General features: G+C 45.0%; 1 protein-coding gene across 2 annotated transcripts in view; it reads right to left on the bottom strand.

Moving 5' to 3' along the window:
- LOC111862207 (myosin light chain kinase, smooth muscle) overlaps window positions 1–15,379 on the bottom strand; it is a 277,919-nt gene that overhangs the window by 34,548 nt on the left and 227,992 nt on the right. For both annotated transcript variants that reach the window (XM_023847414.2, XM_023847415.2), the window contains one exon: window positions 12,555–12,866. In XM_023847414.2, the coding sequence (XP_023703182.1) occupies window positions 12,555–12,866 (312 nt within the window). The remainder of the gene's footprint in view (window positions 1–12,554; window positions 12,867–15,379) is intronic.

Below are 15,379 nucleotides of genomic sequence, written 5' to 3'. Positions count from 1 at the left end.
ATAATATTCATATTGTGATTACTTAGGTTGTGGCACCGTGTAGTATGTCAGATGAGTACTTGAGTGCTGGAGGAAGATGGAGCTTTGTACCCACCTAGCTACACGGTGCTGCAACCCAGAAGGCCACGTATGGAACTTCTCCGGCATGAAAATGTCAAACCTCAAATGCAGTGGACCTTATAATTTTAAGTTGAATGAATCCATCCTTACCAAGGTCGAAGTTAATTTACATTCTGCATTGTAACACAGACTTGAGGACGCAACAAATTTCGCCGCGCCGGTTGACACATATGGGAGACTTCGGGTGTGTGAGGTGTGCGCACCAGAATAGCGGGTTTTATAATGAGCAAACAGGATGGATTTTTTTTTTTATCAGCCAAAAAAATCGGCAACGCTTTTCAATTCAGTCCAGTAACCGCCTCTGAATTCAAATGACCGCCTAACTAGACTACAAGCAAATCTCTTTAAAATAATCTCCTCGTGTTTATCTATGCCAGTTCCGGCCCCTGTCATGTCCGAGCACTGCAGCACCGAATTCAAGGACTACCAGAAAATTCTCTAAGGTCAGACCGTAGTAGACCTCTTCTTTATAGCATAAATGTAAGTTGTCCCTGTACTTAACTAATTAAGCACCATGCAATGAAGATGTACGGGGGAGTGGATGTACAGACCCATGTATTCTTGACCTCAGCACTAGTTGGAGGTGAGTGGTTAGTTTCACGCCCCGGCCGTTTTGCCCGTGGGGAAAGATCCCCAGTACCCATTCGATAGGAGGCTGGGTGGGCCCCAGAACCACACTAGACGACGTGAAGAGGAGAGAAATCTTACCTCCACCGAGACTCGAACTCCGACTCTTCGGCCGTTCAGCCAGTAGCCAGTCGCTGTATCGACTGAGCTATCCCGGCTCTTCTTTATACCATTCTAATTATATAATGAAAATAAGTGTTAACAGCTGGTACGTCAGCGAATAAAGTGCTGGACGTGCTCGTGTACTCCAGTCACGACACACGAAGTACGTGAACTCCCATTTGCATATTGCAAGTCTGGACTCGTCTCCACTCTGCAGTTGCATGACGTCCGGAGGAAGTGCCTACTGCTACGAGGCTTCGCGCTTGCGCAATTAGTGAAGGGAGAGGCCAGTCCTCAGCGTCCTCAGCCCCTGTCCTACACTTACAGCAATCCGCCCTTCAACTGACCGGGTATTGCACTCAAAAGTATTACATATATCTTCTGGGATATAACACTTTGTACTCGGTGAAAATTAACCGACGTTTCGGAGGAACATATCACTTCCATCTTCAGGATCGAAGTGTAAGCTAAGCAAGAAGCCAGTATGTAATGTTAGGGTTAACATCCACTCCTTAATACATCTTCATGGTGAAGTGGGTATTTACGCCTCTATTTTATTCTCCTGTGTTGATCTGGGCGATTTTCTTAGGGTAATGATTTCACTAATATCTACTTTACGTTTCTGATTCTTGGACAAAGATATACTGAGTCAATACATTCAAACAACATTAATACCACTCGCTGTCCCATCATTCTCTATCCACACGACGAAGCAATATAATCCGAAATTAACTGCAGAATTTTAGCCATAAATTAATTAATAAATAAAACACACAGCTTAGTTTACTGTGGAATGGCTGCACCATCCTAATTTACTATGGCACTGTGTCTGCAATATGGCATTACATTAGCTACACGATAAACTAAACCTATTGCGAAACCTTTTTCTGTAGTTTAAATTATGCTGTTCCGTTATCTTAAAATGTCTGCCTTTATACTCGCTACTGAAAACAATCTTAACCGTCACTGAAGCTGACTGACGAAGTAACAAAAATACTGCGGTGAAGTAGGCCTATAAATTTTCGTAACGCAATTCTTACTGTTTGGTGCAAGCAGTAGCGTAGTTGGTTGAGGCACCATGCTACAAGCCGGAAGGACGCGGGTTCGATTCCGGATGAAGTCGCTAGATTTTTCAATTGATCTATTCCTTCCAGTCACACTCTAGCGCTGAGTATTGCCGTCCTTCCTCTTCGTCGTCGTCGTTACCGCTCAGTGAGACTTCAAGCCTCTCGATCTGGTCGTCACTTATTACCGTCCTTCACGTCCGCCCCTTTGTGGTCTGCACTTTCATCCGCCGCTTCCTTGTAGCTGTCTGGTTCAGGGTATGGTGTGGGATTGCTCTGAATTTGAATTTGTATGGGGGCCAGTGGACTTGGGTGAAATCCACGAGTTTGGAACGGGGAAAACAAAGGTGGGGATTTGGATAGGCGGGCGTTTGGGGTTCCGACTGCTCAGACGGTAGGACGAGATTCTGTCTCAGGGCGACTAATGGGCCTTGCTCACACAAGGAGAGAGAGAACACTTAAAACTCGCACTTCACCAACACTGTTGCTTTTATTGTAGATGTTCACTACAATTACCCATTACCAGGCTGTAGCACTTTGAATTTGTACACCGGATTCGGGCCAACACCGATTTAACGTCCGGGAGGTTACTCCTGTTACTCCCTTTTTGCTACTTACTCCTGTTACTCACTGTTGGTGACTCACCGCTCTTATTCCCTTGTAATGACTTGTAATGACTGACTGCTCTGGAGAGGCAGAAGTCCCGACGGTTCCGGGAACGCCTGGATTCCTCTCCTCTGAAATTTTGCTGATTGGCTGAACCTAAAATTTGGGTGTTTCTCTCATTTGCATTCAGCCAATCCCTAACCAAATCCATGTTAATTTGGGCCTAAGTACAACACGGTCCCTCTGACAGCTCTCAAATAAATGGAGGTACGCTAACAATCGCTCGGTACGCCCCTTCGAAAATTATTGCGACTCGTATCTGTCAAGTCTCAAATTGTCAAAGACTCGCACCGTCGAAGTTAAGCATTGAAATCCCCAGCAAACACAGCGGGATACTTCCTGCTCCGTTCTGGGTTTTCAAGTGACCTGCAGCTTGCTTGTCCCTCAGAAAGACCAGATGTTGTCCTTGGCGCCTGCTGGTGCTGGGGTCAATTCTGTATCATCTATTGTTAACAGTAGTACAGTTCGTTTACATGTAGTACATTGTAATTAAGAATGTAAATCAACAACATTGTTGAGGTTCCTGCATGGTGCGGTTACATGAGGTCGACTCAATCGAACAGAAATGAGTACCAGGCATCTCCGTGTGGGTAAAGGGAGGCCGGCGCGTAAGGCTGGCAAACTTCACCGCCATCTGTGAACCGACTGTCTAAAGAATGTGGCAACCTCGACGTCCCACAACGCTATGGGCCTCCACGGCCGGTTATAGGGATAGCTTCTAGACAATCGGCTCACAGATGGCGGTAAGGTTGTCAGCCTTAAGCGCCGACAGCCCTTTACCCCCCAGGAAGATTCCTGGTACTCGATTTCTGTTAGAGGCGGAGTCGACCTCAGGGCCATAGCGCGGCTGGAAGGATTAGGTAAACTGAAAAATCCACCACGTCACTGGGACTCGAACCCGCGGCCTTCTAGCTTGTAGCATAGTGCCTCAACCAACTACGCTATCGCGTGCCCCTCTGAATTAGAGGGGACGCTCGGAAAGAGTGGTTGGTCTAAATGAAGATATTACCCTGTCACAACAGCAAGGGGGGGGAGCGAGCCTTGACTTCTTGCTGGTGTCAGCCTGTCGCGCCCCGCCCCTGCAGCACACTGCCGGTGTATGTCCTCTCGGGTCGAAAAGGTGCATATTTAATAGAATTGTCTTTCCTTGTCGGAACCACGGTAGTCGATTTCACCAGGAATGTATGCAGTAATATTCGTAAAACATATCAATTTGTTAAAACGTTACAAGGACGAAAGGCGAGCGGTTCCACAAAATCGCCCAACAATGTTTGTGTATCCCGCAGTAATAAATTTAACAGAAATCTGTCGAAGTTTGGAGATGAAACACGTGGAGAGACCACCCCACAATACGTTTGTTACCTCTTCAAACCACAACGCACCATAATGTTAAATGTGTAGAACAATTCAGTTCCGTCCTTCCACACAACATGCAAGGCATTAATGATGAAAACTGCACGCGGGATCGTGAGTTCCAAAATACAGGAAACTCTCACCTCAAGGTACGCAGGCAGTCAGTATGATGACAGGCCACGGGATGGACTTCCGAGGGACTGGGGTTAGAGCCCCGGCAGGGGATGGAAACTGTTCTCTTCTACACAGCGTTCAGATCGGCTCTGGGCCCACCCACCTTCCTATCCAATGGGTACCGTCAGCTCTTTTCCGGGAGTAAGGAGGCCGGAACGTGAATCTGGTTAGTCACCTCCATCTAGTGCCAAGGTCAGGAATGGGTAGATTTATAACTCCACGCCCCATAAATATTCATGGCGTGGTGCTTAATGAATTGTACACAGAGAAAACGTGAGCAGGGATAGCGACTGGCTACGGGCTGGAAGACCAAGGGGTCGGTATTCGAGTGCCGGTGGGGGCAAGGATTTTCACTCCTCTAAGTCGTCCAGACCGGCTCTGGGGCCCACCCAGCCTCCTATCCAATGGGTACCGGGGATCTTTCTCTGGGGTTAAAGCGGCCAGGGCGTCAAGCTGACCTCTCACCTCCAACTTGTGCAGAGGTCAAGAAAACGCGGGTCTATACATGCACTCCCCATACGCCTTCATGGAGCAGTTAAGCACAGGGACACAGGGACTTTTACGTTTAGACACAGAAAACTATTTTATCTCTAACAACTCCAAGCGCCCACCGGCTGTTTTTCTTGGGCTAAACTCAAGAAGGGTTAGAGAAAGAGCGAATACAATATGAAGAACGACCTAGAAAGGGCGTAAGGGTCTGTCACAAAGCAGGCAGTAACCCCTTGTCGCTGTTAAGGGGGCCCCCATGCAGGAGCGCATTTCATTCCTCATGAGCCTAGGAGGAACTTACGAGCGTACTTTTCCTACAGCTTCACAGCTGGCCATGTGGTGCCATGCGATTGATCCAAGGGCATACGTAACCCTATGAAGTGGCCCCTGTGAGGGGAGACGCAACTCACAACTTCGCCATGCCAGTCTTACATCCGGAATGCAAATAACTGCAACCTAATATAGAAATGCACAGACTGGAGACTGGGACATGGGGGGAAGCACCAGACATTGCTACAGTGCATTCCTTGTATCAAGTGAACGTATAGACAACAAGGGGGGCTGTGTCCGTCGGTCAGCATGTCTCCAAAACCACTGAATGGGTTTCGATTATATGTACATAGGAGGGGCGGAGGGTTACATTAAAAGTTTCTTGGCCAACTGCATTCTACGTAGTTCATATCATTAGCCTCTACTAGAAGTCACATTAAACAATCGACTTTTGTGAAGGACGCTTCCATGTATAACACTTTATAAGAGTTCGATAGATCTGCAAACTTAATTTTAAACATTTTTCGATGTTGTGAAAATTTAACTAAATATGAGGAAAAAAATGAATGCGATACCAACAGTGCAATGAAACTGCATGGTGATCCCTAATTTGCACTTCGTGGCAAAGGTTCTGTTAATTAGGGAGGATAAGTTGAGCGGGACACGTAGCATGCATGAGAGATGGGTAATGAAGACAAACCTTTGGTGTGAAAAACTGATGTAAAGAGACTATCTATGATGTCAGCTGACTACCTGATTCAATTTGCTCAGGATGCGAGCCATTAGGGCCATCTGTGAACGTGGTAATGAACCCTCGGGCTCCTCAAGAAACGGGGCCTTTCTTGGCCGGCACGGCGACTATCATCTTCTCGAGGGCTCTGTTTCACTAGTTATTAGCACCACATTCAATCCAGGTAACATCCTGAACACGTGACTCCGATACATTAAGCGAGATAGGCATGCGGCAGAAGTTGCAGAGGTGGGGCAATCTCTTGGAAATAGAAGAGGACGTGGAGTGATGGGAAATAGTTGCCAGGGCGTGAACTGGATAGGACTGGACGAAATGTGCAGTTTGCACGGCGGTGAAAATGGTGGTGTAGTAGGCGGTTACCAATATTTCGGAGAAGCTTACTGCCTCCATCTTCAGAAGAGAAGTTTACCGTCGTGCAAACATCAGAATCTCGTATATTTACGTTGCGATGTTTTGGGTTATGTCTTAACCCATTCTAAACGGGGAAAATTTGTTTCAGGAAGTAAGATTTAGGTTCTCTCGGCGATGATTATGAAGAATGCAGTCTTCTGGGCTGTAGCGCCGCGTAAATCTTGGGTGAACCGACTTTTCGGAGGAACGTATTGCCTCCTTCTTCAGGGTAAAAGAATCCGCAAGCGAGGAACCTGAGTGAGCAGGTGGCTGGGGAAAATGTACACGGCGCCACATCCCAGAAGACGGCATTCTCCAGTGTTTCAGAATCTTGTCCAATGGCGGACTTTGGTATAGTATTATTGGCGTTGTACCATGTTTTACCAGAATTAACTGTAGCACAGCTATCAGCTTGGATTTCTCTAAGAGACTGGTTCTGTTTCAGTAAACAAAACGTAACTCAGTGTTGCTACTGCATTACGAAGCGAATGCAAGAAGCAAATGTTTCGTTAGAAAGGAATTTCCTGAATTTGGAACATCCGTCATCGAGTTCCGATTAATGTCAGGTCCTGCTTTGTGTGGCGATGATCACTGACCTCCATTCACTGCCTCAATGCGATCAGTTACTGGGAAACGGAGTTCAAGATCCACTTAAAAGGACACGACACAAGTCTTCAAGCAGTTTCACATCACAGTTCACGGAAAATTTCTTGAACAGTATTTGATTCATACCGCATCAGCACATGTCTGTTCCTCCCATATCTACGAAACTGACCATTCATTAATAGGCTAAATATATTGTGGTGCTACGAGTCCTTAACTATCCTAAAGTAAAGCTGTCCCTGTCCTTAACTAATTAAGCACTACGCCATGAAGGCGTAAGGGGGAGTGGATGTATAGACCAACGTTTTCTTGACCTCGGCACTAGCTGGTGAATGGTCAACTTCACGCCCCGCCCGCTTTAGCCCCGAGAAAAGAGCCCTCGGTACCCATTGGATAGGAGGTTGAGTGGACCCCAGAGCAGGTCTGGATGACTTGGAGAAGAGAAAAATTTTGACCATACCGGGACTCGGAACTCCGACCCCTCCGCCGTCCAGCCCGTAGCCAGTCGCTATACAGACTACGCTACGCTACCACCCCAGTAACATTTCCTTAAATGCAGTTTTACGTAACCCTTCAACTCAGCAGTGCAACTGAAAGCTTATGTACGCTGTGGCAGGGCTCTCACGTTGTGACAACAAGACCCCCTAAAGCAATACATAAAGTTACGCGATGTCAGAGAGAAGCACTGTTCTGAGTACTGTTGCAGGTCCTCTTGTCAGCCTGTACAATGACAGCAGGAATGCACAAGTTTACAGCCTCAGTTCACCTACAGCAAGCTATGAAACTCCCTACTGAGTCACGAACGATTCGTTTTGCACACTGTTGCAGGTCGCTACCAGGCTGTACGGTGACAGCACGAATCAAAATACCTTTACATGCTCTCTACACCTACAGCAGTTCCTGCATTGTCGCGAAATTCGCCAAACATTTCGCTTGCTACAGCTACGCTTTCCAAAAGCACTTGTACTGGCATTAATCCAGGAGCGGCTAGTTCTTGAGAACTTGGAGACTTCCCTTTGAGGAGTCTGCGATCCCTGCTGGTTTCCAGCACACAGTTTCAGAAACCATGTTATACAGAATGAAATGGTAAACTGTGATAACGCAAGACTGTTTGTAGCCGTGTCGTGTTTCGTCTACTTATTGCTGTTATTAAATTATGTGCTTTTGTATCAAGGAAATGAAGAGAAAGCATGCTGATGTCTTGAGTCCGTTACTTTATTCCATCTCCGAAACCACTGAACCGACTTTGACGAAATCTGATGCCCGAACGATTTAATTTTAGTCCATGCTGGTCTGATACAACGGCTACTGTTCACAATATGCTCAAATTAAGGGTTATCCATTTTCACATTCATATTTCTTCCTACAAAATACTGATATTGTGGCACATTTGCTCAAGGCAAAAACTGTGAAGCCAGAAGATATAGCCGTTGCTAGGGAACGTCTCTGCAAACACGCCCGTTGCTAGGCAACAGATGCATAACATGCATCAATGGAGTAACTGGGAAGCGATGTTCTCTAAGCGGTCCGTGCGATAGCTACGTGAAGCAAAAACAGGCGGGGTGTTTTCTATGGGATCCGTGTCGAGGTGCAGCTGCGATTATGAGAGTCTTGAGACGGCAGTTAGAACAGTAGGAGGTTGGTGTGAGATGGCCGCCAGCTTGCGAGGACGTGAACCCGGGCGCAGGGGAACGTCCACTGATGAAGACAGCTGACTGAGAAGACTTCGTACGTGCTGTAGTGTGTGAATTAGAGTTAGTGCTATAGTTACTTGTAGTTACGTTCTGTAAGAGTTCAATATCAAATTACAAATGCAAACCCCGTCTACAGTCACTCCAATCACGTGACAATATTATGAAAAATGTAACTGCCTAAATTTTGTTCCTCGTCTGAAATTGTTTTACTAGAATGCATCGGGAAGAGAATAAGATTCCAATTTCAGAATTAATTTGAATGCGAAGGGGCAGAGAATTCGATCCCTCAAGGCACAACAATCTGCAATCGAATTCTCGAAGGTGTCCGTGGGACCCTAAAGAATTTCTTAAGCTCACAAGCTATCACTTCGCAGCAACGAGGAAAAAAGAAAATAAAAGATTCATTCAAGTACAACCTTTGTAATAAAATGAGAAGCAAAGCATAACAATACAACCAGATGTTAGAGGGATGTTTCGGTCGAGAGCACAATGAGGCCCCTTGTGTACATAAATGAATGCGAATCAACATCAAGCAAACAGAAATTCCTTAGCGTGATGTACATCTCAAGAAAGAGAACAGTGATTTTCGTGGGGCGGGGAAGAAGTAATAACCCGCAAATTCTTATGGTGGCCAATTTGGTATCTGCTGTATTATGCAGGCCCAGCACAGCAAAATTAATTTTAATAAAATATGTTCCTGAGATGTGGATGGAACGATAGGAACACCAATGGTTTTCGAGGAGGCTACTGACGTGGGAAATGGATTGTATTGGCTTCATAATCACGCGGGTGGGTCTTCATTTCTGAATAGCTGAGTAACTTGCAGGTTACCCATACCTGGAGGTCATCCCCTCCACCTCAAACTTGAGAACAAGCCGTGTTTGGGTGATGAGGCACCCATTTGGAATCGCCGGACCAGAAAAATGCATCAGTGCATGCGGCCGTCGCGTTCGGTAGGCTGTGCTGCTGAGAAATGGGCGGCACGCAAACACATAATCCGGGCACACAATTCAATCTTTAGGGGTTCGAAAACTGACAGTTATTTCTGACAGGTATACTCAAGGAGATAACGCCAGTATCACCGAAGCAAGAGTAGTGCTGTGCACAGATATTTCAGTGATCCCTGTAATGGAAATAGCATGTCTCCCACAGACCCTCTGCTTCCCAGTGTTTCAGAGCAAACTGCCTACTTCCATAAAACGGATACGGAAAGAATACGAGTACAAGCTGAGTGTAGCTAAATTTCTGGTAGCAGAATGTGAAGGCGACATGCCACTAGGCATGAACTTCAGCCAGATGAGATTTCAGGCTTTTGTCAGTGGATAAAATTAACTTTGTGAACTTCTGGGTGTAACAACATGTAGTTTCTGAGGTGGTTAGCAAAGTTTCGGGGAAATTCTGAGCTTCCCATTTTAAGGTAGAACATGAACATGAAAACGAAGGTAGCAGATTCCTCCGAAACGTCGGTAACCACTTAGGAAACTGCACCACTCAAAACAATGAAGACTACAATCTGAACTTCACGAAACCATCCACCTCCCATCTTCACAGCAGTTCTTCTTAGGATCAGTCATAATTTCATCATCACCTCCTCGAACTTCCATTGGTTATTTTTTCCATCGGTTTCCTCGCTAAGTTTCTGTATGAATTCCATGTGTGTCCCATCTTAGCCATATACGGACCCCTCCATTTCGCTACCCTACTAGGTGAAGTACATAAATCAATAAGTAGATGTTGTCTGCGGTCTTAAATTGGCAATACAACCCATTTCACGCTCCCTAAACTAAATATTCTGAGGGGCTTCATGGTTTTCCTCAGCCTATAGTCTATTTTTAATCCTAACATATTAATAAGTCAGGGTCATTATTTCATGCCACATGACGTAGAATATTATATATATATTGTAACGAAAGGGAGTTAAAGTGTCAGTAAATAAAAATAAATTATTGACGTGGTCTGACCAGGTCTGTAACATTTTATTTACAAGAAGTCCCTGTGCTTAAACACAACAAGTTGTAAACGTAGGGAGAAGCTGAGTTATAGCTCCATGCATTCCTAGCCTGGGCACCAGATGTAGGTGAGAAGCCAGTTTGACGCTCCTGCCGTTTAAACCCTGATATCCGTTGGACATGATGTTATGCCGGATTGTACGTGGTAGCGAATAGCACTGTCTCTAGACGGAATCGAAAATCTTTCGCCCCAACAGAAGTTGGCCGCTATGTTATTCGAGCTACCCCAATTCATTATAATAGATTTGTATCTGTAACATAGAACCGCTTCGATCAATGCAGTACGCAAAATGACAAAGAATGACGCACTTTAACCTCGTGATTCAAAGTTCATGTCATCAAGTTGATGCTTATGGCAGCGTTGCATTCTCTAGTGACGTGTTTGAGAAGTTCTTTTCAGAAAACGTCCTGATCTAGTGGCTTCCGTCATCTTCCCAGAACAGAACAATTCCTTGGACGAAGGAAACGTTCGCACGACACGCGACGTTCTCAAGACGCGGCCACATTTGGTATGAACACTTCCTGGCCCACAACACGGTTCCAATCCTGTTCGCTTTAGGGCGTACTTGCATGTCTACACGTCTCGGTGACGAAGACAGAATCGTAACGCGGCTTGTGCTGTCTCCTGCAACCTGCTGCGCACAGGAGCTAGCCTGTTGGTGGTCGGCCATATTCCTGTTTTCACTGTTCCGATACAAACGACACGAACTGACACAGTAAACGTTTCGTGCTTTCCAAGGAAGAAATTATTCAAACGGAAGCCGGCTTAAATAACAAACTGCCTTTATAGGAACATTTATGTTTTGCTGCAGTGAATACAGGCTGAAGACCGCCTCTGTGGTATAGTGGTTCCTGGCTACAGATCCAGATATCCGGGTTGGATTCCCGGCACTACCAGATTTTCTGAGAAGTTGTGGGTCTGTAACGCAGTCCACTCAGCCTCGTGAGGATAACTGAGGAGCTACTTGAATGGAAAACTAGCGGCTCCGGTCTAGAAACCCGAAATTAACGGCCGTGGGGATTGTTTGCGCTGACCATGTGACACCCTCTATCCGCTAAAGTTGGCACTAATTTCGCCGCAAGCGGCGGCCGCTCGGTCGGTATTGTTCGCTTGCGGACTAGAACCACGGAGTTTCTTGTTTTGTTTTGAATACAGGCTGAAAACCTATGTACGAACACCGAACGAAAGCAAAGCAACTAGAGAACTCTATTAAAGTAACTAAGAATATACCTTAGCGGAAAGCGGTCTACTTATATATTTTAAGCGTTATGAGTTCCTCTCCACAAAGTGGAGACATAATAGCACGACCGTTTCTTTCCATCTGTAAGCAAGTTGTTACTACTAATTTGCAAGCGCCGACATTTTATTTTACTGTGTCTTGAGGGCATATGAAGATAACAAAGTCATTACAGCACAGGTTTCTAAACGGAGAAATTAAGAAATCTAAAATTCAATTTTAGTCCCACAGACTAATTATAGCGCAAATAAATTGTATATATATGTTGTTTTATCAGTTCTGTACTGGAAACGTGAGGGACATGAATGTCGGCCATTAATGAGTTCTGCGACTGACATTTCGTAGTTTCGCTGGACGAAGAAGCCTATCTAAAATGAACGTACACACAGGTCACATGTCCAACCACGTGACTATCCGAAAATTACTAAACAGATTTCTATTAAATGTGGCATTGTGTCTATAATAACAGATCTATTTCTCAATAGAATTTCATTTTACACGACATTAAAATCGAAATTTATCGGTTTTCAAAACCGATCTTCGCACAAAAAATGTACAGATCTAACTGGCATGAAATAATAGAGCTAATACCGAAGTTCATCGTTGGTCAGAATCCCGGGCCAGTTAAATCCGCCTCACAGCATATATTCGTAAGATTTGTCTTAATGTTATTTTCTCATCCCCTCCTCGATCTTTCAATTGGGCTTCTTCCAAGAGGGTTTCACGAAAATGTTGTATACATTTCTTGTCTCATCCAACCTAGTCACATGTAGGTCCAGTGGAGATTCCGCTAGTGACTGCTCAAAATGAAAGCTAACCTTATGGCCTCGAAAGTGCGTCGAGTTATACTGGAGGATGGGTGTGGACTCTCAGTAGATAACGAATATATTTCCAGACATCTTACCGCCATTCGTTTGAAGAACAGAACCAAAACGTTAAGTCAAGACAGCAAGTAACCCGACCAAGATTTGAACCAGAGATCGTCGGTGCCAACATGTACTCACCGCTCTCAGCCAGCGAACGAGAGGGTGAGGTACCCCGACATATGTTGCCTTCAAGACGACCCTGTCCCCGCGGAGTGCTGTGGTGTCTGAGGGTCCCCGGATCAACATTGCCGGCACTTCATCTTCCGTCTGCAGGGACCACGACCCGATGTCGTCGTACCTGGAGTCCTCATCCCTCACCGTGAGTTCCGTCCTGACAACGCATTCCTCGTCACCGGACATCCCGTTACGCGCCGCGCATGTCACTTGTCCGTTGTCACACAGTTCCACCGGACAGATGTGAAGTATGTGAACGTCTCCATCCGACTCCACCTGAAAACACAACACAGTCAAGTGAGTGAGTTCTCAACTTGCTTCACACTTCACATGCAAAGGAAGAACCGCAACTTGTCAAAGCTGTAATGAGGCCAAACATGCTTATATGCATCTTTTCGAAAGAAAAGGAACAAGTTCGATAATATTAATGAAAATACACTTATTCTTCAATAAAAAAGAAAATAATATATCACGAAAACAAAGGACATTTTCTGAAATACGTTCAGCTCGTAACGATGCTTTCGTAGTATTCAGGTAACACAAATTCCAAGGGCCAGGTACCCATAAAGAGAAAACAGTAGGCACTGAGTGATTATTGGATTATTAGCGGCGCAGAGATACGGCAAGACGAACACGAAGGGGAGTCTCTTATGATTTCGAACGAGGCAATCTTAATATGCTCTATGCCACTATCGCAACTACTAAAAATGCTAGGTGAACCTATGAGAAACCTCACTCACGATGGGCAGCAACCTAATCAAGACGCGAACTGGGTACGTTCCCTATACACATACAGGATGTTGCAAGTACACGTATATGCCACTCTCATTGGTGGAAGGAGGTATGGAAAAACGATCAAGGCCTATTTTAAAGTAAGCAGTATTTCACACTTTGCATGATGAGACTACAGAAAACCAGTCTGGACAGCTGGTTCTCGTTGAAGCACACCAAACACGGACTCCTGAGTGTCAACCATTCAGCCACAACGCTCTTTCCGTTGGTGAGCAATGGGGTTTAGAGAACAAGGGAGCGTTCTTTATGCGGAACCTCCGGGAGAGTTCGGGACAGAGCATTCATACACAAGATGCATGATAATATTCGAGCAACTCCGTCAGTTGTCTGTGTAGGGTCCTCTAGGCCGATTTCTGTTATTGCATTTGAGATTTTCACAGCGATGAAAAATACGAACTTCTGGGTTGTAACGCCGCGTAGTTCTGTAGAGAGATCTGGATCTGCTTGCCGCTTTCTTTTCGCACTTTGCTGCTTGACTTATTCTTCAACCACGAAAATGGAAGCGATACATTCTTCCGAAATATTGGTGCACATCTACAGAATTGCACCCATAAAACTGTATTCTTCATGGAAATGGTTGTTCGAAAATTTCAAAAGAGTTTTGACTCCATTTTCTTTCAAAATAATTATTTTACGTCTCAAATAAAATGTTCAAAACTTGCGTAGAGATCACGACACAGTAAGGCGCTCTCCATTCCAGCGTTCTTACTAACTCCGTATGATGAACCCTATGTTAAGGTTATCAGGTATGCCGAAAAGATTGCCGGTCACGGTAGCTGAGCGGTCTAACACATGCACTGTCTTCGCTCGCTCGGAAGCCGGGATAGAGAGTTCGAATCCCACTCAGGGCACGGATGTTTAGTGTTTGTGTATAGGTACAGGCCTTGCGACGACCCGATCACCCGTCCAAGTATTCCTACCGAACATCTAATATCTAGTAAACCTAAGTGAAACGGAGAGTTTCATGGAGGTAAGCCAAGGTTCAAATTAGGGCTGTACCGCCAAAGGGAAAAGATGTTGAAAAGACTACTTACTTACTTACTCATGGAGCTGAGCCCTTCTTGACCAGCCGCCAATTCTGCAGCTACTCAAGAACTTCCCAGCATTTTATGGAACCCGAAGGTTCATTACTGTGTTCACAAGAGCCCTCCACTGGCCCCTATCCTGAGCCAGATCAATTCAATCTAATCCATACCATCCCATCCTACTCTAAGCTCCATTTTAATATTGTCCACCCCATTTTGAATAGGTAGAAGAACTACTACTCTCAGTTATTGAATGCACATAGGGTCAGTGATGTTAGCCAGATGGAAATGCACACAGCTGAGCTGTTAATACCTGATCCTAGCCCTTTTGAGTTTGAAAGTGCTATTGCAAAATTGAAACGGTATAAATCGCCAGGTAGTGATCAAATTCCGGCAGAACTTGTTCCAGCAGGAGGTGAAATATTACATTCTAAGATCCATAAGCTAATTACTTCTATTTGGCATAAGGAAAAACTGCCTGATCAGTGGAAGGAGTCTATTATTGTACCAGTTCACAAGAAAGGTGATAAAACTGACTGTAGTAATTATCGGGGGATATCACTGCTGTCAACTTCATACAAAACTTTATCCAATATTCTTCTCTCAAGGTTAAGTCCATACATAGATGAAATTATTGGGTATCATCAGTGTCGATTGCGACCAAACAGATCAACTACAGGTCACATCTTTTCCATTCGTCAGATATTGGAGAAAAAATGGGAGTACAATGAGACAGTACATCAGCTATTCATAGGCTTCAAGAAAGCCTATGATTCAGTTGGGAGGGAAGTATTGTACAATATTCTGATAGAGTTTGGGATACCTCTCTTCACCAAAATTCAGGGCAAAATCATGACATAACAATAGAAAACAGATGTTTTGAAAATGTGGCACAGTTCAGATATTTGGGAACGACAATAACAGATCGAAACCTGATTCAGGAGGAAATTAAGAGGCGACTGAACTCGGGTA

Source organism: Cryptotermes secundus, unplaced genomic scaffold (assembly GCF_002891405.2).
Source record: "Cryptotermes secundus unplaced genomic scaffold, Csec_1.0 scaffold1304, whole genome shotgun sequence".
Lineage (NCBI taxonomy): Eukaryota > Metazoa > Arthropoda > Insecta > Blattodea > Kalotermitidae > Cryptotermes > Cryptotermes secundus.
The sequence above is the reverse complement of the archived record's forward strand: the minus strand, read 5'-3'. Positions and strand labels throughout refer to the sequence as shown.